The following is a 24,894-nucleotide window of genomic DNA, read 5'->3' on the forward strand; positions in this document are numbered from 1 at the left end:
AGACCAGGCTGGCCTCGAACTCAGAAATCCGCCTGCCTCTGCCTCCTGAGTGCTGGAATTAAAGGCATGCACCACCACACCTGGCTTCACAAATGCATTTTTAAAAATTGGGAGTGTAAGTCACAGGGGCTGTGGGGCAGACATGGAAGAACTGGGAGGTGAGTATGATCTGGGTGGATGATATAAATATCCCAAAGAATCAATATAAACATTATTGTGAAAAAAAATACATACTATCACCTAATGGTAGATGTAGCCAGACAAGGAGAAAACATCTCTTTGAGCTTCAAATTTGCACATGTAACCTCTTTGGGCTTGAAGCTGCATGATTAACTTCCATCATAGGCTACAGTGGAAAGTCTGCTCATCAGGTGGAACTTGTAAAGGATGGTACGGCAAGTAGCAATGCCCAGTAGAAAGCAAACCTCTGATGGTGGTGTGCATAGAAGACTTGTTGGCTTACCAAGTGTGTTGCACCAGCACCTGTGAGTTTTCTTCCTGACTAGCAATAGATGATCATTTCCATTCCATCAAAGAACCCTGCCCTCAGCTCTGCCTGTTGGTGGGCTGATTACAACAAAAAGACAGGCAGAGGGCAGATCTCCCCAAACTGATAAAATTTGTTTTTAAAGATACTCTTAAGCCGGGCAGTGGTACACGCCTTTAATCCCAGCACTTGGGAGGCAGAGGCAGGAGGATTTCTGAGTTCGAGGCCAGCCTGGTCTGCAGAGTGAGTTCCAGGGCTACACAGAAAACCCTGTCTTGAAAAACAAACAATCAAACAAACACTCTTCTGGAGCTGGAGAGATGGTTAAGTGCACTGATTGCTTTTTCTTTCTTAAAGATTTATTTTTTTAAAGATTTATTTAATTTACATGAGTGCATTATAGCTGTTTTCAGACACAACAGAAGAGGGCATTGGATCCAATCACAGATGGTTGTGAGCCACCATGTGGTTGCTGGGGATTGAACTCAGCACCTTGGGAAGAGCAGTCAGTGCTCTTAACCTCTGAACCATCCTCCAACCCGACTGCTTGCTTTTTTAAAGGACTTAGGTTCAATTCCCAGCATCCACAAGGTAGCTTTCAACTGTGTATAGCTCCAATTGCAGGGGAACTGATGCTCTTTTCGGGGCTGCCAGCACTGCATTCACTAGTGAAACAGTTCCCAGCAGCAGGCAATATCCATTACATAGACTGCATTCTCTAAGCCTATGTGCACAGTACCTGCAATTCTAGCTTAGAAACCTAAGACATGCACATGTCTCTTGTTCTGCCTTGCTACAAGCTGATACAGGAAGTGGTCCTGTCCTCTTGAGTTTGTTGCAGGGCATGTTGAATCCACATGCCTGTTCTTTTCACACTTATGTCTGGTGTTTGTGTGAGGAAGCACTTTAATTAGGGGTCTTCTTCTTCTGCATCTAGACCTGCTGTTATTTTACACCTGGGGAAATGTGGATACCCCTGAAGACAGCTCTTCAGTCTTGTATCTCATATTGTGGGAAATGTAAGCAAAATGGACTGTCTTTTCCATCAGAGGGTTAAATAAGATAAAATTCTATTAAAAAATTGTAAAGAAGCCTCTTGGCAGAAATTCAAGTCCGTTCAGGGTCATGACCTCATGAAATCAAAATACGTTTTCAGGGTTGCCCCCTCTTCTCAACAGTGAGTCAGCCCCACACTCGGGGGCCAACTGACCATGGAGTCAGACACAAGGTTGCTGAGTTTGAAGTAAGGTCCCAACAGGGACCCTGCTAGTTGCACTTGCCTGCTCAATTTGAAGAAAAAAAAATATGCCTTGCTGTCATGACATACTTTGGATTGTGTAGTCGTGTTCCTGGGATCTTGGACCCATCTATAACAGCACCCCACAATTGTCCTTAAAAACCTTGCTCACCCAAATTCCTGCCAGAGTTCTAAGATGTCACATCTGGAAAACCTACCCTCATCGGTAGTCTCTAATTTGTTAATGATAGCTTGCAAATACCCCAAAGCAACTACCATCTCCCTTCATTGCTTCCTCATTAAGTGTTCAGGGACAGAAGACATGTTGAGGAAAGGGGGGAGGGACAAAGGATGTGACATGGGAACAGTCACAGAAGAGGGGAGCACAGATCCAAGGAAAGGTTGGGGCAGTGGGGGGTAGAGGTTGCTTGAAAAGGCCAACACCCGATATTAAAAACACAAAGGAAAGACTCCAGGTACTACTGTGGTCCTTCAGTAACAGACAAGGATGAAAGTCTTGGTGGGCTGTATGTGTGGTGGCTCATTTTAGGTGTCAACTTGACCACATCTGGAGTCAGCTAAAACCCAAGCAGTTGGGCACATCCATGAAGGCCTTCTTGATTGGGAAGAGGAATTTTAACATGGGCCACACTTTCTGATGGCACTCCACATAAGACAGAATTTTACATTCTTTCACTTTGTGTGTTGTACTACTCAATTGTAAGCTCACTCTTGATTGTAACTTACCTTTGTTTCCATCCATATTACACTGGAATTAAATACTTTTTCGTTAATTTTAACAGTTGTAGCAACAATGTGATTTATTTTTAGTTATGTTATAAAAACACTTTGGTGTAGATCTCTCAAAAAAGATAACTTCAGAATTAACAAAAATGGTCATTAATAAATTTCTAGGCTTTGCTTTATATATATAAATATATATATAAACCAGTACTTAGAATTTCACAGTGAAGAGGTCCTAAATTCTCATACAATATGAGGTTATATAAAAATAGAAGACATGGACACCTTTAAATCTTTAATCCTTTAAGCAGCAAGCATATTACTCTTCCAGGCCAAACACTGCTCAAACAAAAAAGGAAAATAATGACGTGCAAAATATTTACAAAATATGCAAAGCACACAATGAAGACAAATCACTATATACATGTGTCATATTACTAATGAAACTACTATTCTTCTACTGTGTGCTCTAGTGTTTGTAAAGAAAATTGCAACACATCCCTCAGATACAGCACTTAAGCCCATGTCTGGGTCAGAACAGATTTTAAATGAACCACAGATACTGAACATCTGAACAGATGCTGGTGCTGAACAACTTGACTGACATCTCCCACAGACTGTACTGAAGGTCTACTGATGAGAGACAAGACAATGAAAGCTGTCACAGTATAATATGCACGTACACAAGACAAGTGCTTTCAAAAATGCTATAGACAGTTTAAGATACATAACCGTCTTCCATGGCTTTTAAAGTAAAAATAAGTATAAATTCTTTAATATTATTTTTAGATCAGTTACATTTTATACGGGGCATAAACTATTAAGGTGATCTGATGAGAAAAAAAAAAGGGGCCTTTTCTGCAAGCCAATTTCAATTACATCAGAATAGAGGGTCCTTTTGAAGGAAAAGCTGAAAATTAAAATTGACCTATGGGCTGGAAAGCCCATAAAGGGACTATTTTTCCAGTACTTAAGGAAACATGACCCCTTTGATGTGGGCAGCCTGGGCCCTAGCAACTGTCCCTCTACAGCAAGCCATGCTTCCTATATGAAGTCATTCTATCAAAGCTGTCAGTAAAACGCTGTTGAAACTCCGCTATTGTAAAATATTCTTTGTGGGTGCTAATGATTTTGCATTGGAATAAAAAGGCCTTAAGTCTCTGTTTTCTTCATAAAAACGGATGTCAGTACTTTAGCTAACTGCACAATTATTGCAATAACACAATGAGTTCATCTTGTGATACCGATGATTTAGCCCTAAATCAAACCACAAGCTCAGGTTGGTTGAAAGGCGGATCATACAATTCAGGTGTACAACAGAGATTTATCAAGAAAAAAACAAAAACAAAACCAAACACTCTTTGTATCAAACACAGATCCTCTTAGTGAGTATGAACTTTAAGTTCAGAAGATAAGCTATAAATAAATGTTTCCATAACCACCATCTCTACATAACTGAAAATTGTTCTAAATTCCCAACATAGGCAGATACTAGCTAAAAGCAAATAGCATTTAGAAACATTTTTTTCAAAATTAATATTTTCAAAGAACTTAAAAAACATTGTATCTCACCAAATTTTAAGTCCTTTTTCTGCATGTGAGTGATTCCAAACCTCTATTACTGATAGATAACAGGGTCAATGACCTTTAAACAAGGACTTTGCACTAGGACCCCAAACTATGTTAAAGGATTAGCAGGTTCAATACATTCTTTGTGGTTTCATATAATTGCTTTGCAATTGATTCAATTGCTTTCTTCTAAAGGAATATACTAAAATTCCTTTAGAAAAAAAGCAACATATTTTGAAAAAAAGGGATATGAAGCTATAATTTCTTAAATATGAACATATCAAAATCTGAAATGCAGGCTATTTATCTTGCACTCCTAACATAGGAAAGTGTTTCTTAAAAAATTTAAATTAAAGAAAAAAGCTGAAAGATAAACATCCTTAAGGAACTTAAGGAGTTTTTTGTTTTTGTTTTTGTTTTGTTTTGTTTTTTTTTTACAATTCTTAAGTCAATATTTTTGTACTAATAGTTTTGAGTATGAAGAGGCAGGAAAAAAGAAACCTCAACAAAATAAATACAGTAAAAATGAACGAAAACCCCTTGGTAGACAGAATACTTTTTTCCCCATGAGATCACAGTAGACACTAGAAAGGAGGCCAAATAGAGGCTTCCTGCTGTGTCACACTACTTACACTAGTCCACTGCCACACTTCCCGTGTGCGCGCACCCACTTAGGCTAGACCACCGCCATAGAAGGACTAGTTTGCCTCGTTTGAATCAGTCAAATGAGCACTGGTACAATGATAGGTGAGCCTTTGTCCAGCGTAATTAGTGCAGTGAAGACTGTGAATCTGTCTGAATCCCAATGAGTGAAGGTGGCTGCTGACCACCAATCGTGGTCATCACTGGTCTTGGGTTTAGGCGGGGTGGCATGGAGTTAGCAGGGCGAATGAGAGGTGGTGGAGGCTGATTGAGAGTTGGCCGGGGTTGGATGAACCGAGCCTGCTGCTGGAGTGGAGGAGGTTGTCGGTGAAGAGCAGGGGCAGCAGGCAGTGTTGGACGAAGAAGTGGTGGAGGCTGGTTCAGAGTGGCAATGGGGACTGTTGGCGTTGGAGTGGATGATGGGGCGGGAGGTGATGGACCCGGAGTCCGAGGAGCCTGTGGGGTCTGTGCCTAGAGGTGAGGAAACAAAAATAAAAATACCTGTGTGAGATGTAAGTCCTAACAAAATGGATACAATATAGTTTGGGTTGTCACAGGAAAAACAAAACAAAACAAATAAAACCAAAACCAAAATATAACACCAGTGTTTATTGGAAACACAGGCTTCTTTTATTTTTAACAAAATAAAAAATAAATAGCCCCTCTCCCCACCCAAAACAAGAAACAAAAAACCCAACAAGGCTACCAAACAGACATCTTTATTAGTAAACAGCTTAACAGTAGAAATAATACACTTTCGCTCTGCTAGGACTAGAAGCTGGCATGTCCTTATGACTAAGCAGTCAGAGACGCCTCACGAGGAAGTGTATTGTCAGCCTTATGCTCATTTAGCTAGTCCTCACACACCCTCACAGCACACCGCCAGAAGGGCGGGGTGGCTCCTCAGCTCAGATTAGCTCAAATTCCAGACACAAACACACCTCCTCTTCTTCGTCAGTGCTCTTCCCTGACGGCACATTAGAAGCACTTTTTGTCTCCTCCCCTAAAGCAGAAGTATCAGCATTAGAAGCCTGGGTTCCTTGTTCTGCTTCCCACTCCTGCAATACCTCCTCTAAGTTAAACCGACGCCTGTAGTTTACAAAGAAGTTCTTCACTTGGCCAACAGTCTTGTTGCCAATTACATCTGCAATAGCTTGAAAATCTTTACCATATTTGCGGACACCTGGAAGGCAAAGTAAATAATACACCTGTGAAGGATCAGTAAGGAGAGCTGTGTGTACTATACATCATGCACACACAAATACCAGCAATGAACAACCTTTCTGATAAACTCTGCTCAGGTCTCAGTTCTGAGACAGAGGCTAAGCTGTCAATCAAGGTCACAGATGAAAACCGTCAATTTTTTCATTTCATCGAGCCAGCCACTTGCCTTCCGCTGAACAGTCAGAAACTTACCATTTTTTTACATACTCAGTTACTTTCTCCAATCCTCTCTTGAACTCTCAATATAGTCCATTTATTGTAAAGCATTGAATTCTTTGTTCCATCCTCAATTCCACATTCATTTATTTCCCTAGTAGCCAGTCACCTAAATTTGAGCAACACCGTTTGTAAACAAAACTGGATGGGAAGGAGCCATCTCTTTATCCCCTCAATGAACTGAGTGTGCTGTACCATTCATTCCCCTATGATGAAAAGCAACATAATTTGGGGCTTAGTAGTAACTTCACCATGGTTACTTGCCTATCCCACCAAAGTACCAACAAATATAAATAATTAAATTATAAAATCAGAATGATCACAATCATTAAATAGTAACTAAGTTACCCTTGTGAAAGTCAGGGATACATTTAGCCCATCTACTCCTAACTGTCTTTTTGGTGAGAATCAGATCTGTGCCCATCACCCTGCCTTGCTTTAAGAAGGACACATACTGCTCCTGGAGGAAAGGCAGCAGCTGATTGATGAAGTTGAGATCAACAATTGTGCTTCAGAACTTAAAATGAGTGATAATCTTCTGAGTTGAATTCCAAAAGAAATACAAGGATCCATATTTAGGAACAGGTATACCTTGCTCAAAATACAAGTCAAAGTTTCTGATTTTTACTTTGATAACTGTAATTATATCAGAAAACATGCAAGAGATGAGAACGACAGCAAGACCAGGAGTCTTAAGTACTCATCACTTAGTGTAATCAAAGACCAGTGTGAGGTAAAGACGTACTAACACTGCAGCGGCGGTGTTCTCCCTGACACCAAGGGTGTGAAACACCAAAAATACCATCATGTGGGAAACCACTGGTTTTAAATCCTACTCTTATGTCGAACTGAGAATTTGGGAATATCACCTACTTGGCTTGACTGACACTAACATTTAACTATATCTCACTTTAAACAGAAACTGGGGTTCATAAACCATGTTCATGAGTGTTTTGTTCTAAAGGAAAGGCATGCATGACAACACAGACATCAGCTATAATGTTTAATCAACATAAACAAACACACTCTCTTTAAATCCAAACCCAATTAATTTTATGGTTCAAGATGAATTCTAACAGAGACCAAGTGACACTGAGGGTTGATATGGCAACAGAAATCCCAGGTTACTCATAATAGTGACTGTCAACACACACTAAGTGTTCTTTGGGAGTAGCAGCTTTTATAAGAGTTTTGTGCCAATTCTAAGTACAAGCAAGAGGTAGCTGCACAGAAGGGAACCCGGCTGGACGCACAGAGGGAACCCGGCTGGACGCACAGAGGGAACCCGGCTGGACACACAGAGGGAACCCGGCTGGAAGCCAGGCTGGACGCTTGCTCCCTGACTTTCACAAGGGTAACTTAGTTACTATTTAAGCTACTTACTTAACAAGCCTTATTTGGGCATCGGTCCTGTTACATTTGCCACATTATTAGATCCTAAATGGAAACCAACTTCCCACAAAAGTGCGATGCTTCTGAAGATACAGGTGAAGTTTCTCAGTACACCCAGCATGTTTATGATGAACTCAAGGGAAGCCCTCACTATTGTGCAGATTCCTCTGGTTTGGTAGATGTTCCTAACTGGTGTCCTGAGACCCAATGTACCCAGAACCAGGCAGGCCTTACACTAGCTGAAGCTCCTAAGTAGTGACCTCTAGACTGGGGCAGCCCCAACTGCTTGCTCCTGTGTTCTGAAAACTCCAGAGTTTCTCACCATTATGTGGACCAACCTGGAGAAAATTCAGAGCTTCACTGGTGTTACTGTAATGCTGGATAAAGTGCTCAGGAAATGGAGTTTTCTTTACCATAAGGCTTACTTCTCTTGCTTTTCCTCAAACTATGAGGGCCAAACACAGTGCCTTGAAGTGTGTGTGTGTGTGTGTGTGTGTGTGTGTGTGTATGTGTGTATGTGCATGCCTGTGTGCAAGTACAGGAGTGCATATGTGCATGGCTGTGTGCAAGTGCATGCACACATGCACATGTATATGTACATGAGCATACGGAAGCCAGAGGACAAGCTCAGGTATTATTGTTCCTCACATACCATCCATCTTGTATTGTCCAGATAGAGTGGATCTGTGTCCATCTTAGTTTTTTGAGATAAGGTCTCTCTGTGTCATAGAACTCACCAAGCAGCTGAAGCTGGCAGGTCAGAGTCCAGAGTCCCTGGGATCTGCCAGTCACTGCCTCAAAGCCCTGGGGCTTCAAGTGCACTCTACCATACCGGTTTTGGGTTTTGTTTGTTTGTCTTTTGACCTCGGTCCTAGGGATTGAACCAAGACCCTAGTGCCTTGCACTTTACTGACTGATCTCCCTTGCCAATGGTGGAATGCTTGATCATGTTTATATTCCTAGAACTATTCAACAGTTTGTTTTGCTCAGGAAACAGAACCTTTAAAAACCTATACAAAGTAGTAGGCATCAGCATATTGTCTAGAAGATGAAACTCTTAAGGTCTACACAATGGTGAGCAGTCAGCTGCTGTACTGGGACAGCTCCTTCAGAAGAATCTCAGTCAGGGAATCAAAGGACAGCCTAATGCAGAACACTGATGAGCAGTGAAGCTGCGGCCACTGTGTCAGAGCCACCGAGTCTCACTCTGTACCCTGGGAAGAGGTGGCCCATGCTTTTCACATGGTCTGTAACAAGCAAGGCAGTCTATGCTTCCTCAGCAAGGGAGTTGAAATACAATGGTTGTTAAATCTATCAAATGGTTTATGGTATATCTAAGTGGACAGTCTGCCTCTAAGGGCAAAAGGTTCAAATGTCAGCAGATGAATATCTGGAGACCCCTCCAGAACCAGAGAGGAAAATATTGATTTCAGTCAGATTTCTAAACTTCCTATCTTACAAGTAATTACTTACAATATTTGATGGGATTTTAAAAACATTTGTCTGGGAATTAAGAACAATGGGACTAGGGGACTGTCGCCATCACACTTTACGATGGTTCACATCTTCCTGTCACTATTCTGTATCATCTGGCATAAATACACCATGACATACACATTCTTAAACATTGCTTATTTATCTTAAAGGTAATTTTCTTACTAGTAAAGACAGACAGAGGCACTACCTGAATAACCCAGATTCAGCTGGAGTACTGTGTTCACTCATACTTTAGAAGCACATAGGCAGTGTTTCCCAATTATGGTCATGGTTCAGAAGCCAGAAGGACAGACAGCATGGATACTGCATTTGGTATTTAGAGACAAGAGAAAGCAAAGTGCTCACAGTGGCAAGGGGCTCAAAGGCATTAGAACTTCAGGGATTCTCCCTGCTTCTCACAACAAGAGTTATTATTGTTGTGAAAAGAAAGACTTAATATACTTAATATAATTGGGGAATACAAGTTTATCAAAAGTCTGTTTTGAAATAAGAGTATTGGTATCTAAAAGCTGTAAGGATATGGCCTTTACAATAACCAAGATATACATTTTAAACTCACATCTCCGGGGATACGCCTTCTTCTACTTTCTATAGACTTATTAATCAGACACAGACAGTAAGGATTGTACAGACAGTGAAGCTCAACCATGGTTTTTCCTTCCACTGCTCCCTGCTGCTCTCTGCCTTTACATCTCCCACATGGTAAGTTCAATTCCATTCCAAAAGCAATGGCAGATCTGAATGAGCGATGACCAGAGGTGGACAGACGCTAAGATGTCTGCACACACGGCCTGCTACAACAGACAGGACACTTCAAACCTAAAGGGAGCCCATAAGATACCAAAGTACTAGTTTGCTAGTCTACGTCCTTTTGATTATTCATGGACTAGATTTACCATCTCTATATTTTATCAGTGGTCAAACAAACCAACTGCCTTCTGTTTTATGAACCATTCTCATTTTGGGCTCTTAACTATGAGATAAATCTAAAAAGGCAATTTCTAGATTTGTAGCTTCATTTTTCTTAAAAGGATCAATAGTGTGAAGTGCATAAGAGACCGACAACTTTCAGCACAGCCCCAGCCCTCGGACACGGCCTCTGCTCCCTGAGTTGGAGGCCATGGCAGGGAAGTACACATCTAAAGCGGACACCATGCTAACATTTTGCCTTGCTTTTCTTTTCTTTTCTTTTCTTTTCTTTTCTTTTCTTTTCTTTTCTTTTCTTTTCTTTTCTTTTCTTTTTCTTTTCTTTTCTTTTCTTTTCTTTTCTTTTCTTTTCTTTTCTTTTCTGAAATAGCATTAAGATCAGAGACTGAATCTTCTAAGCACCAGGATACGAATATATTCTGAGATAGACTAACAACAACAGTAAGCTCTGCATGCTGCATCCCTCAACAACAACAGTAAGCTCTGCACGCTGAATTCTTCCTGTGCCACCATATAAGTGTATGTTTTTCGGAGACTAACATCACATGAAAAAGGCCACCCACATAGAGAAACAGGAGAAGAGCCATTCTTACTGGCACTAACAATGTCCCACTGAGATCACAGCAGATCTAGAATGGGCACAAGGAAGCTACAGCCTGCCACACCTGACTGATTCTTGTCCCCACTTTCTACTAGGGGAGAAAGGAAGGGAAGTGCTTAAAATGTCAGCAGCCAGTTGATAACAACAGGAAAGGTGCGATATACTATTTGAACCCTAGGAATGAAGATGATCTTGTTGTACTTGTGGCTCTAAAGGAGTTACCACAGAAGTATATTCAAATTGAGTTACTAATCTCAACAACAGTGCCTCTCACTTCTCTGGGTCACTAACAGTCCATTCTGAGTAAGGCAGAACACTTTACAAAGGGTGTCAGAGCAGTACACATGTATCACATATCCTGAATATAGTGTGATGCAAATTAAAACATGTTAATATCAAAACAAAATTTGTTATAACTTTCAAGTACTGAAGTGTCTGTTAAAAGATTTACCATTTAAAGATTTCTTACAAATATAAAGGAAAAAACTTTGCCTTTGCATCTTGCTAGCAAAGGCTTCTCATTAAACAGATACTACAGTTATGCACACACCCTGGGCACCGCTGCAGTACAGTTTTTAAGATGTTAAGGCCAGGCAGTGGTGGCACATGCCTTTAATCCCAGAACTTAGGAGGCAGAGGAAGGCAGATTTCTGAGTTCGAGGCCAGCCTGGTTTATAGAGTGAGTTCCAGGACATCCAGGGCTACACAGAGAAACCCTGTCTTGAAAAACAAACAAACAAACAAACAAAAAAACAAAACAATAAATAAGAAAAAAAGATAGGGGCTGGTGAGATGGCTCAGTGAGTAAGAGCACCCGACTGCTCTTCTGAAGGTCCTGAGTTCAAATCCCAGCAACCACATGGTGGCTCACAACCATCCATAACAAGATCTGACGCCCTCTTCTGGAGTGTCTAAAGACAACTACAGTGTATAATAAATAAATAAATCTTTAAAAAAAAAGAAAAAAGAAAAAAAGATAGATTTTAAGGTCTTTATGTCAATGTGTGGGCATATTGGACAAAAGAGCATACTTAAGTCCTTCTACATCAACTACTTTAGACACAAATAGATACATATTGTTTCCACATTTATGTACTAAGATTAGAAACAAAATGGCCAAACAAAAATTCCAAATAATATTTAGTTTAAAGAACTAAAAATGAGGCATTAACACATTATTTTAGAAGGACTTTAAAAAAAAAACCAAAACCCTACAACATGTATACTTCCACTCAAACTGCTGTTAGAATAATTTATTTAAAGGTAACTTTCTAAATGTGCATTACAGAGCATTGACCATGCCTCAGCAGGAAGGTGTGTGACTCTAGGCATTAACACTGCCCTCTAGCGGTCTGCACACACAGCTCAGGCTGTGTACAGGAATATCACTACAGCCTTTTCTTTCAGTGCAGCTATGTATGGTGCAACCAAGCTATTCCATTTTGTGGACTCTGCCCCTGAAAACAGTTCAGCACACTATCAAATCTCAAGTGCTATGTGGAGAAAGATCACCCCAAGTTTCCCTTGGACATTCTCTTCAGAAAATCCTTTGCTGGAATAATATCTATCATGATCCAGAATTAACATACTAACCAAACACTGCAGACCAGGGGTCAGTTCTTATCAGGCAACACCACAGTAAAGGAAAACGGGCTTTGCATGAATAAAAGGCAGGCCTGCTCAAACTCTTAGCAGAGTTCTAAGCCACAGCTCTAAATACACATGATGCAACCTCTAAGCAAAGAGAAGGATGAGTGTTTGGGGGATATTACACACTCTGTGCTCATGCTTCCTGGGATCCCCAATAAGAAGTTCTTCCCACTCAACACAACAAGGGCTCAAAAACAATAAGCAGACTGTGCTTAATTCACACAACGAATTCTGCAGAGTTCATCTTAAAAGAGAAGCAGAATCCTAAACAAAATATACAATCTGCTATTGAGCAGACCAGAGCGGAAGAAAACCCAAGTTTACAATGTTCCCCATTTGTCCATGGGTGTAGCCACTGAGTGTTCTCACAAACTGCACTAGACATGGTAGTACATGCTTACAGTGCCTGTGGTCTCTTAAAGGAACCCAGTGACCTATCTCTTTGTAGAAAATGACACACTGAAAGCACATAGTTAAAAATTTCAGTCACCTCACACTTATCAAATAGAGAAGTTAAGACAAATTAAAAACCTTAGAGTTTATGTTCATAAGCACTCTTCAGTGTGACAGAGGCACCCTGAAGCTGAGTCACAGAGCACCAGGTGACTGGCTATGCTCCTCAGGACCCTAAATGCACAGATTCAGTATGCCACACCCAAAAACACAACACACAATCCCTGGTCACCAGGATGGCATGGTGACCCACTGCTAGAGAAGGAAGGACTGTGGTGGGCACCTTGCATGACAGTCAATCGTGATGAACAACAATTACTGCTTATCTTTAGTATACCTTGCACTGCTAGAAGCTGCTCCTCTGTGGTCCAACGGGCATTAATTTTCTGATTTGACTACAAAATTAAAAAGAAGTTTCCTAATGAGGATATGAAGACAGACATTTTTCCAACTTGCTTTTTAAAAACTTTTCACCATATCATAGACATGAGACTAATATGCTGAGTCATGGGGGTTTCATTTTCAGGAGGATTAAACACATCTTGATTACCTTTTATCCACACAGAAAGGTAATGAAAGAAAACTGTACCCATGAGAGGCTGCACAACACTGACATTTCCCAGTTACAGTGTTCCTACTTCATACCACAGATACTGGTTTTAGCCCAGTCTGAACATCTAAGAGATCATTTTCTTTAGAGAGGGTCTATGACTCTAATATTTTTTCACTCACATTAAGTAAAACCATTATTTCTCCTAAAATAGTTGTACAAATTAGACTAAAATGGAGAATAAACCCAAGTCCTAAAACATGTCTTTAATTTCTGAAGCAGAAAATGAACCACTGATAAGACTTTTAAAAAATCTCAGGACTTCCTAATATTTCTTCCAAAATCATTGTTAAAAATTCTACAGTATTAACAATGTAACGAGATTTCAATAGTTCAAAATAACGACACAAAACAAAAGAGAAAAAAAAAAAGAAAAAAAAAAAAGAAAAAAACAAAATAACGACAAAAAAATCAAGGGCTGTTAGGAGCGGAGGGAGAGGAGTGTAGAGCCAGTGTACTAGCTCACAGATGATCGATCACAGGAGACACTGCTCGGGGAAAGTAAGCTGGCATGGTGCCTGGACATACAGGGGAGGAGCAGGCAGCGCCCTCTGAGAAAGGACATCAGCTCTCACCTCTGGATAACACCAGTGAAAAGTGGTTCCTGCCTCCTTATAAATGAGCATTCAGAAGGAAGAAGCAACCTCAAAGTCAGAAACAAAATGTTGAAAGGACAAAAGGAAAAAGCTTAAATATCCAGAACAAGGAAAAACAAAATCAGAAATACTAACGACGGGATTCCAGAGACAAGAGGGACAGATGGCAGCCGGGAGCGAGCAGAGAACAAGCCGCAGAGACACAGGCCACAGGGAAGAAGAATAGGCTCTCACAGGGCGCAGTAAGAGTTCACCAGCTCAGCCTTGGGTTGCATGGTTGTACTTCCGGTTACTTGGAAGGCTGAGGCAGGAGGATCTGAAGTTCTAGACCGATGCTCCAGAACAACTTAAGACAACTTAGTGGGATCCTAAAATGAGGGCCAGAGACCCAGATCATTTGGGAATTTAAATTCCCAGCACCCTCTCCTCAGTGAAAAGGAACCAATAAAACCAACCAGGTACTCAAGCGCAGTCACTGAAAGTCAGCAGCTTAAAGAAGGGCAGACTCTGAGCTGGTGATCAAAGGAGCTTACTGGATTCCTGGAGATCAGTACTCAAACCATTTAAGATGGGTTCAATATTTCAGAGTTAATGGTGAAAAAAATAAAGGGCCTATTGTAACTTATCTGACCTAGAAAATAGAAACACTGTAGACTGGCTCAATCTTTTTATGAAATAAAGTATTTATTACATCGTGTATATGATGCATGTCTGTGCCATGCACATTTGTGGATATGGGGAGGTCTGAGAACAACTCTGTAGAGTTGGTTGTCTCCTCCCACCTTTATATGAGCTCCAGAGCTCACACTCGGGTCCCCAGGCCTGTGTTGGGAGCTCCTTTACCAGATGAACCCTCCTGAGTCCTGCCTCATGCGGAGACCTTTGTGCTCCCTGGCATTGCTCTTCTGACCACAGAACTGAGTGGTAGCCTTTGGTGTTGAGACTCACATGGTCATCACATGGGCTTTTCTCTTTGAAGGCATCACGTGGTCATCATGTGGGCATGATTTTTGGAGGTTTCAAGGCTTTTCTCAAGCCCTTTAACTGTGTATTGCTCAGATCATTCTTCTCCAAATACTTGGCTGTCTTTGTTTCTAACAGTTGCTTTGTCTGTCAACAACTCTGCAGATGACAAAGCCATTCTCTTGCACAGACATCATTGAGCTTTTCATCTGTCTAGAGTGTTATTTGGTGTGTGCTGTCTTTTACTAAATATAGTAATGGATGTACACAGACAGTGCTCTGACGGTCTGGGCAGACAGCAACTGAAGTTAGTGGAGAGAGTGAGCTTCTTGTGTGTTTCCACCCTGGGACTCTCCTACACAAACAGCAACACCCTCTTCACAAATCGCTCTGAGTATGAACTAGAACTAAACATAGAGATAGCGCCTAAGTCAACAACAGCTGATTGGTGACTGCTAAATCTGCAAAGGAAAAGCTCATGGGAAAAGTATCATGAAAAGAGAACAAAAATTAAACAGAAATATGAACACTATAAAAATGTATTCATCTAAACCTCATAAGTGTCTGAAAGGCACAGTCCATGTGCAGAGAAGCCTGAGCTCCGTGTGGGGAGGATTTGAAGTAAAGCCAGAGGAAGTCAATGAGAATACGGTGGTAAACCTGCATCAACCTCACAAGCAAGAGTTGGGGGGAGGGAGGGAGGGAGAGAGGGAGGGAGGGAGGGAGGGAGGGAAGAGTACATGTTGTGGGGCACAGATTTAACCTGGACAAGACTCCCAGGCCTGGACAGCTGGCAGAAGGCATTGCGACTGAGAAGCCACAAGTCGAGAAATGCTCCAGTGGGTGACGGCAAAAGGGAAGTAAGGATGAGAAGGCACTAGGGCATCCAGGTAGAGCCCAGGTTCCGTGTGGACCAAAACACACTATTTATGTATCCAAATCAGTTGTGAAGGTTTGAAAAGAATTTTTTTATAAAACAATGGAGTTATTCACACATTTCTTAAATGTGAAGTATTTCTATTAGGCTTTATGCTTTTAAAAACGTGGTATGTTTTTCCTCCTGAATGACTCCCATGTCCCCACATACCCAGAAGTGCACTAGCTTCTTAGCTGAACTCAAATATGGTTGTTGAATGGATTTGGACCAATGGTGCACTAAGAATGGGTCATATTCCAAAGGGATACAAGGGAGTTGTGTGAAAGCTGAAAAATGTCTGAAGGAATGGGACTCGGTTTCCAGGGTGCGAATGTTCACCCCCGGGTGGATACCTAGTAATGCAGTCAGGAGGAGCTGCAGCACTGGTGTGTGTGTGTGTGTGTGTGTGTGTGTGTGTGTGTGTGTGTGTGTACTGCATGGAGGTACTGCGTGTCTCAGCAGCCGAGGAGAAGGAACAGGAGAGGTAGCCACCTAAGCAGCTTCCTCAGGAAGAGGGCCAGGGGACCTGGGGTCTCAACTTGTAGGGCCTGGTCTTCAGGCAACAAGTTAACAGCCTTTAACTGTACTCTGGTAGAAACTGCAGGAAGGAGATGCTAAAACTGGTTAGGATTAAATATATCTGACAAAGTGGAGGCAGGGAAGGAGGGTAGACTGAAGAGAAACAGAGCAAGGTATTTTAAATATATAGGAGTCCTTTAACTTACTGATTTTAAGTTCTCACAAACCCCAGAAGCTTTAATATATAGAAAGGACAACTAGAATATGACTTGCAACCAGAAGCTAAACTTCTTTGTCAAATGGAATGGCCTTGTTTTAAAAGTAACTGTACAAAATAGGACAGTAACAAAATAGCAGGTCTCAGCAAGCAGACAACACTGGAGGCTTGCTGAGCATCCTCCCTGCTAAATCAGTTTGTCTTCACTTGCTTCTCCATTTTGTCAGTGGTAAGTTTATATAATTTCACGAGAGCTGGAAAAAGTTACCATGTTAAACTTTCTGCTCAAGGCTGGAAACCTGCAAGCACCGGCCCAGGATGCTGTCCAAGTGACACCCCTCTCCAGAGACTCCCTTCTCCCTTCCCAGCTTCATGGGTTTTGCTGCCTCCACCTATCTCCCAGTCATAAACCAACACCGCGTCCACCCAATACCTATTTTTAAGGAGATACACGCATTTCTAACTCTCAAATGGATTATCTCTTGTTCACGTCCCTATGGCTAACCTATTTTACTCACTTCTTACTGTATGCCCCTTACAAGCCCAGCATTTTAGCAGTGAGGACGTTTGCCAGTTTTCCTATCATGGCGCTGTTTCATCACCTATTCTCTAGACTGAGGAAGTTGCAGGGCTTTCCTGTATCTAATGTAAAGCAGACTTCTTCCCAGTTTCACAAAAATCCTTACGTACTTGCCCCCGCCTAACAGTCTCTATAGCATCCTTGGTTCTATTTCTTACACCCTGTGCTTGTTCTTCTCTGTGTCTAACATTGCCTTTCTAGGCAGACAAGATGCTTGAGAACAGATGTGTTTTATATTTCCAGTGGGTCTCAGTGCCAGCTCACCTGCTGGTTGGCTGTACCCTTTTACACTGGCTTATTTGAATGTATTGTCCCTCTCTCTATGGCTGTTACCCTCTTTTCCACTTTGTGAACGTTGTGTCTGCACCAATCCCATTTATCCTCACCCTCGCAGAAACTCCTTCCCGACCACCCAGCCAAATTGAATAGAGCCTAGTTGCCTTTACAGAACATTTGTTTCTAAGTCTACACTCCCATGAATCTATCATATAACATCTAGACTACAAGTGTTTTTTAAGCAGGCAGGGAAAAATCACCTTCCCTTTATGTGCTCTCCCTCTCCCCATACTCCCACAATGCCTCAATACTGATTACACCGAATAGGTAATTAATAAATAGTTTTGGAGGTGAATTTACCTTCATCAAATGTTCCTTAAAACCAAATGGATAGAAAAGGTCCTTGGTTATAATGAGCCCTGTGTTTAGTGACGTTAGTACTCCAGACTAGGTGAAGTCTACACACAGTGAAGGATCACCCTACCTTCACTGTAATGAGCACTGTGTTTAGTGACGTTAGTACTCCAGAGGTTAGCAATATCTTGGATTAGGTGAAGTCTAATACACGAGTGAAGGATCACCCTTCCTTCACTGTTTTTCCTATGACATAATCAGTATTTCAGAATATATTGCCCTGTCCCAAAAGCAATAGAGTATGATAAACAGATACACACTGTGAGGACTTTCTGGCTCTTTATGTACTTCAAGTCACATGAGATCATTAAGTCACCCAAGTGACACCCAGACCCGGTAAACCCTTGAATTCAAGGCTAAGTTATTGGTGATTTCATTCTGCTCATTGTTCTTATATCAAAAGATACAATCAATGTTTGATAATTACTATCCTAGTAGCTGGCTTAAAATGTGAGAATCTACCAAACAGTGCTATTCTATGACACTTATGATGCATACTGACCAATCGGGTATAAAATCCTGAGTAGCAGAAGATGCTACTATTTACTCCTTGGTGATTTGACTAAGTCAGCAACTTCCCTGAGCCCCACTCTCCTCCTGTGCAGTAGCTGTACCTGCTTCAGTTGCCTGTCTATAGAGATCAGAGCTGGCACACAGTAAGACAAGCTGTTTATAGCACTGTCAGATCTTTATGCATGTTGATGAGTCAAAATGTCCTGGAATACTATGAAAACTTTAAGGTTAGAATTAACTTTTCTTTGAAGATTTGGTACTCTTTCTGTAAATTTATCTGGGCTTATTTTCTTGTGAGAGAAAAATGCTGATTATAAATTATTCAGTCTTTCCCTACCCCCTTGGAAATTTTAATAAAACAGCTCCTAGAAATTCTCTATTTCATTTAAATTTTCAAACATGATTTTTTTGTTGAATTTTATGTGTGTGGGTATTTGCCTGCATGTATGTCTGTGTACCATGCCTGATACTGTGGAGGCCAGAAGATGGCACCAGATCCTTTGGAACTGGAGTCACAGATGGTGGTGAGCCACCATGTGGGTGCTGGGAATTGAACCTAGGTCCTCTGGAAGCACAGCCAGTCCTCTTAACTGCTGAGCTGTTTCTCCAGCCTCTAAATGTTCAAACTTTTAGCATAAAATTTCTTCTGAATAGTCCCATAGTTTGTGTTTAATAACAAAGTTATTGATTTATTTATGCAGTGTGGGACATGCATATACCATGGTGCACGTGCAGAAATCAGAGGACAATTTTCAACAGCCAGTTGTCTCTCCATCACAGGGGTTGTGGGGATCAAGCTGAGGTGGTCAGCACTGATGACAGCATGCACCCTCACTCACTGAGCCATTCCATTACAGCACTCCTTCCACCTCACCCGCCAAGTTCTTTTTTGAGACAGGATCTCTTTGTAGCTCTGGCTGTCCCTCTGGCCTCTGCATCCCAAGTGCTGATATTAAAGGGGTGTGCCTGTGCCTGTAACCTGCCATGCTCTTAATACCTACTGCACTCATAGAATTTTTAAATTAAGAAGTTGTTAGTATTTGAAAATTTTGCTTTATATATATTTAATATATGATTAAATATAAAATTTAAATGACCAATTCACATCTTAAAACTTCCCTTTGCAATAATATAGGAAAATAAAATGTTTGCTATTACAACTCCCTTAACTCAATGTCACTAGAATGTATTCAGTTCACATAATGGGGCTTGAAATGAGATATGGATCTATGCATTTTTTCACTGCTTCCCATGACCTAACCTTGATGTGGGGAGCACTGTTTCTGCGGCCCTGCTGTGGGGAGCACTGCTTCTGCGGCCCTGCTGTGGGGAGCACTGTTTCTGCGGCCCTGCTGTGGGGAGCACTGTTTCTGCGGCCCTGCTATGGGGAGCACTGCTTCTGCGGCCCTGCTGTGGGGAGCACTGTTTCTGCGCACTACTCTGCTGCTTTGCCATTTCCCTCATCTCATCTGTAGCTATTAAGTCAGATACAGGAAGCACAGAGAGGCCCCACAGGAACATATGCAACTATTTGATCACTATATTCAGAGATAGGCAAATCCAGAATATGAATTGTAACTTGGGAGTCTTTAGAAAAAAATATCAAAGATTTTACAGTAGAAACTTTTGTAAAAAGACTTGATTGGATTTGGGGGGCATTTAAGTTTTCCTATAATTACCATGAACACAGAAACAAAACCCAAATAAGGTTTTGGTAATAAGACAGGTAATATATATCTTTATATATGAGATTTTACATTTTCAGGTAGAATATAAGAAAATAAATACAGTAAAATCCTCATTGAGGATTATTAGTTTGAGCTAAAAACAAGTGTCTTAAAATAAAATTTTGTTTAAGAAAAACCCCTCGTGATTTATTCTGTAGTTTTACCAATTCACACAAGTAGCAAAGGGCTTTGAACAAATACTGCTTATGCCCAGATGTGTCGCAGCCTCCCAGGGACTATGCCCTATGCCCTCTCTTACTGCTGAGGGCAGGGGAGGTGAACTAATTTAAATATGGAAACATCAGTCAAGACTCAAAAGATAATTATGTAGGTGAAAAAACTAGGGATGATCAATTGTCCGCATTGTGAAACATTCCAAAGGGACCAGTGTAGACCCCAAGACTGGGCAACCCCAAAGCACAGGCGCTCGATCACATGCATCTCAGATCATACCTCAGGCGGTTTGAACTCTTCAATTCCACCTTCCATTTTCTGCTTAAGCGCACTGTTTACTTGCTTAGCGTTCTGAACCTTCACAAAATGACAAAACGTGAGTCAGATCATGCACTTAGTAAGCCTTATGAGTAAGTACTACGTACGTCAACAGGGCCTGTATCAGCACTACCTTAGGTTTAGCTCAGGAGAACAGACACAATTGTCACACGTAAGCTGTGCCGTTCTGTCCATCGATTAGCACGTACTTTGGCAGATTGTGGGGTGGTGGTGGTGCTGAGCTCTGAGCTGGGCTTCACTCCTGGTAGGCAAGCACTTTACCACCGAGCTACACCTCATCCTAAATCAGACTTTAAACATCATTTAATAGTGCCTTTTATAACCAAAGGTAGTTGGCAATAAATAAAGATTAAACTCTATTGCCATTTCTCATCACCATAATGTTCTGACCAAATGGCAAATGTTCCCATAATAATGATGGTGATCATGACTAATATTTGCTAGATAGAAAACATCATTCTTTTACATTAAAAACAAATCACTCAATTCTTACAACCATTTTGTGTGGTAAACATAACTAGCTCTGTATAACACAACATACATACTCTTAAAAGTTATTTTATTATGTAAAATCTTTAATTAACAAAAACCTACATCTTATGGGGAAAAGGTACCTTTTGGGTAGAACAGTCAACATCTTCGATGGCAAACGTGAAAAGATAGGGATCTAACAAAAATGGGAGCACAATTTTATATACGCTAAAGAGATGCAGAAATGTTACAATCAAGATGGCACTTGACTTTATAAAGATATTCAGGCTACTGTGAAGCCAGGTGTCAGCCTGGCTGCACCTTCTGAGTTCCTGTGCGTGGTAGAAGGAGGGCGACTTGAAATTCTACCCAAGGTTTACATCAGATGTGTGTGGTTTCCAACACTCAGTGAACTGATATGGCTGCTACACAATAGAGGTATATGAATGCACTCAGTCAGCTAGATGTAGTTCTTCACTGACAAAAACCATACATTGGCCCAACACTAAAATCACACTCCACTCAAATTGCTTCCCAATTTATCTATCAAAATCAGTGGAATATGCATGTTTTCAAACAGGACCTAAAGTAGGCATGATTGCTTCCATTGGAACCATTCGTAGAAGATAAAAAGGCACACAAAGGTTAAGCAATCTTTCAAGGTTATACATGTAAGAAGTACAATCTAAACATAAACCAAGTTTCAAACTATGAGTCTATGAGCGAGTTAGTGTCCATGTAGAGTATACACGAGAATTGTCTTCTTGCTAACCCTTTCCTTTCAGTTGTCTTTTTTTCCCCCCAGTATGGACAGCCAAATATTATTAGGTTATTCATCATGTTTTCTCAACCAGAGAATCTAGAATCAACCAAAGGATAGTTTAGAGTGAATCAGTGGGCCATGTCAGGAAGACTCACATAGGAGAAGGAAAGGAAGAGCATGCAAAAGAATAAATAAAGGTGCTTATGTTGGGCATTGCTGTTGGGTGTTATTGGATGGGTGGTAGGCAGCGTTAGGGAAAGGCTCCAGTTTCAAAGCACTCAGCAGCTGGATAGTGACAGAGAGACAGAAAGAACTCCAGGCAGAAGAACATTTAGGAAAAAAGAGGGACATAGGGCCAGGGCAAAGAACTGAAGAGCCATTCAGTAGGCCAAAGAACTTCAATTCTACCTAATGACTGAAGGAAACTTAAGATTTTTAATGGAGAGAATATGATTACATTCGCCTTTTAGAACAGTACTTCTAATAAGCAGCACAGAAGTCAGAATGATATGAGAGCACAGATCAATGCAATGAGCAATAAAAACCTCTCCTTAAGAGGAATGATGGAATGATGCACACCTGTAATCCCAGCACTCAGAGGCAGAGTCAGGCATATCTCTGTGAGTTCTAGGCCAGCCTGGTCTACATAGTGAGTTCCAGGACAGCCAGGGCTACGTAGAACAACACTGTCCAAAAACAAAACAATGAACCAACCTAAAAGCAGAAGAATAACTCAGATGGCTGGTGGTTAGGAACACCTGCTGCTCTCACAGAGACCCTGGATTTGGTTCCCAGCACCCAGCTCACTCACAACAGTCTGCAGTTCCAGTTGCATGGAATTTGACAACATCTGATCTCTGTGGTACCAGGCAAGTACATAGTATACATACACACATGCAGGAAAAACACTCACACATAGAATGAAATATTTACGAGAGAGAGAGAGAGAGAGAGAGAGAGAGAGAGAGAGAGAGAGAGAGAGAGGTGGGGGAGGGGAGCTGGGTGATGGTGGGACATGTCTCTAATCCCAGAACTTAAGAGACAGAGGCAGGCAGATCTCTCTGACTTCAAGGTCAGTCCAGTCTACAGAGGAAGTTGCAGGACAGCCAGAGTTACATAGAGAAACCCTGTCTCAGAAACAACACAACACAACACAAAAAAGCAAACCAACAAAAACCCCACACATATCACTGCAGACAGCTTTCAACAACTTGAAAACCAGGATGGTTATTATTCTTATTCCACAGAAAAGTCGAGGCCTACTGAGCTATACAATTTGTTTAGAATAAATGCTGATGGATACCAATGCTGGGATTTGTATCTATAGGCAGAGGAATTCCATAGGCTATACATGAGAGACTTTAAGGAGTAACACTGGGCTAGAGATGTAGTTCAGGAGCAGAGTACCACATCTGACCATGAGGTCAAGTCTGCACCCCCAAACAAACATTCTGCCCCCCCCAGAATGTAACTTGTACAACAGAACATCTGCAAACCACAGTTTAATCTGAAGTGGAGCAGATGAACAAATGGACAAAATCCTACAGTGCATGACTTTTATGAAATACCTGACGCTTGAGAGAGATCAGCTCCATGTCCAGTTGCCTCAGGATGGTGTTGGCTGCGTTGGGGCTGCAGGAGACAGCCACCACGTCCTCCTGGGTTAGATACATGCCCTTAGGAGGGCGGCACTTGGAGCGCTGAGCGTGGTGGCGGTGCTGCAGACTCTGGTACTCTCTCCTGCCCAGGCCGATCTTGCTGGTTTGGACTGGCTGGTCCGCGTTACCCTGAGAGAACAAAGGCAGAGGAGCAAGGTCTTGGTTTTCACAAATGTAGACAGCAGAGTAAACAATCTACTACAAACGGAAAAACCTTCTGCACTGCAAAATACTCCCAACCAGACTCATTACGTACAAGTCCAAAGAAGACACATGCAGTGGGGGTGTACGTGGCACCAGGACAAAACGTATTTCTGATTAATTCAATAAAATTTTAGTTTCTAGGTCCCAAGGACTAAGAGTCCTGGGAAAGTAAGTTACACTGTAAATTCTTCCCATATGCTTATGTACTGAAGACCAGAGCAGCAACCTTGCTCCAAACTACAAATTTTATATATAAAGGTAGGTCTGCAAAAAGAACAACAAAGAAGACAATTTAGAAATTACATGTGGCATGTTAGGTAGCTAGTAAAAAGAGAAAGGTTTTATTTGGAGTTTCAGAAACCATATGTCCCTAAGTCACACAAGATTACCTTGACTTTGATGGTATGGACACTGTCAAATGTGTGTATGTGGCTTACATATAATACAAATGCAAGGATTGGGTATCAGTTCATGCCTCAGAAGAGTTAGGAAAGTTGTTCTGAAAATGATGACAATGAGCTAGTAAGTACTATGAGCACTTAATAAACCAACAGGAAGACATCAGTGTCACCCTGAGCTTCTGCGAGGAATCCATTAAGACCTGACACACACCTTACTGATGCATTTGAACTGTGTTCTTTAGGAAGTGGATCCATAAAACTGAGTAGTCAAGTGTAATTTACCTTATTGCTCAAAATTCAAAGTAATTAAGGCAAATGTGATGTCCAGAGAGACGCCTCTTAAAACCTTTGGACAGAAGGTTTTTCAAGCTGGCAGTGAAGTGAGGTCATTCCTCAGTAGCCTGGAAGCATGAGGAAGAATCCAGAAGGATGAACAGCTGTGTGGGAGCTGGCATAGGCCTGAAGGCCCAGGCTTCAGTGGGGGCCATGAGGGCAGAGTGCTGGAAGGGATACATATCACTGTATAAAGTAGGAAAATTGCCCCGCTCACTCCACCACAAGAGAGGGTTAGAAGTAGTCATGACTGTGCCGATCTTGGTTGAAGAAAAGAAACCTTGAAAAGTCTCCCCTGAGAACTGCCTCAGAGGCTTTAGTCCCTAAACTTTATCTCTGTAGCTTGAAAAGTCCCCTTTAGTGGCTTCAGATGGTAGGGCCTACACACTTAGCAGAAGCAAATGCAGGCACTGTTTGGACAAACATATTTTGATCTCAGAGATTGCATAGATGTGTATGAATTTCTAAAGGATATTCCTCAGGAAAAAAGGGAAGTCTATATAGAAAGGAAGGACTGTGTCAAGAAAGAACCCAAATAATCAATAAATATATACACAAATTTAAAAAAAGAAAACAACAAA

General features: G+C 41.4%; 1 protein-coding gene across 6 annotated transcripts in view; it reads right to left on the reverse strand.

Moving 5' to 3' along the window:
• Nucleotides 1–2,583: 2,583 nt before the first annotated feature.
• Rcor3 (REST corepressor 3) overlaps nucleotides 2,584–24,894 on the reverse strand; it is a 39,106-nt gene continuing 16,795 nt past the window's right edge. For 2 of the 6 annotated variants that reach the window (XM_021197808.2, XM_029538511.1), the window contains 5 exons: nucleotides 23,286–23,504; nucleotides 20,424–20,501; nucleotides 12,977–13,034; nucleotides 5,621–5,862; nucleotides 2,584–5,150 (listed from right to left, as the gene is read on the reverse strand). In XM_021197808.2, the coding sequence (XP_021053467.1) occupies nucleotides 4,806–5,150; nucleotides 5,621–5,862; nucleotides 12,977–13,034; nucleotides 20,424–20,501; nucleotides 23,286–23,504 (942 nt within the window). In that variant the 3' untranslated portion in view covers nucleotides 2,584–4,805. Of the gene's footprint in view, nucleotides 5,151–5,620; nucleotides 5,863–12,976; nucleotides 13,035–20,423; nucleotides 20,502–23,285; nucleotides 23,505–24,894 lie in introns of those variants that run through there. The other 4 variants (XM_029538509.1, XM_021197810.2, XM_021197809.2 and 1 more) reach the window with 4 other exon arrangements.

This window comes from Mus pahari, chromosome 5 (genome assembly GCF_900095145.1).
Source record: "Mus pahari chromosome 5, PAHARI_EIJ_v1.1, whole genome shotgun sequence".
NCBI classification, from domain to species: Eukaryota; Metazoa; Chordata; class Mammalia; order Rodentia; family Muridae; genus Mus; species Mus pahari.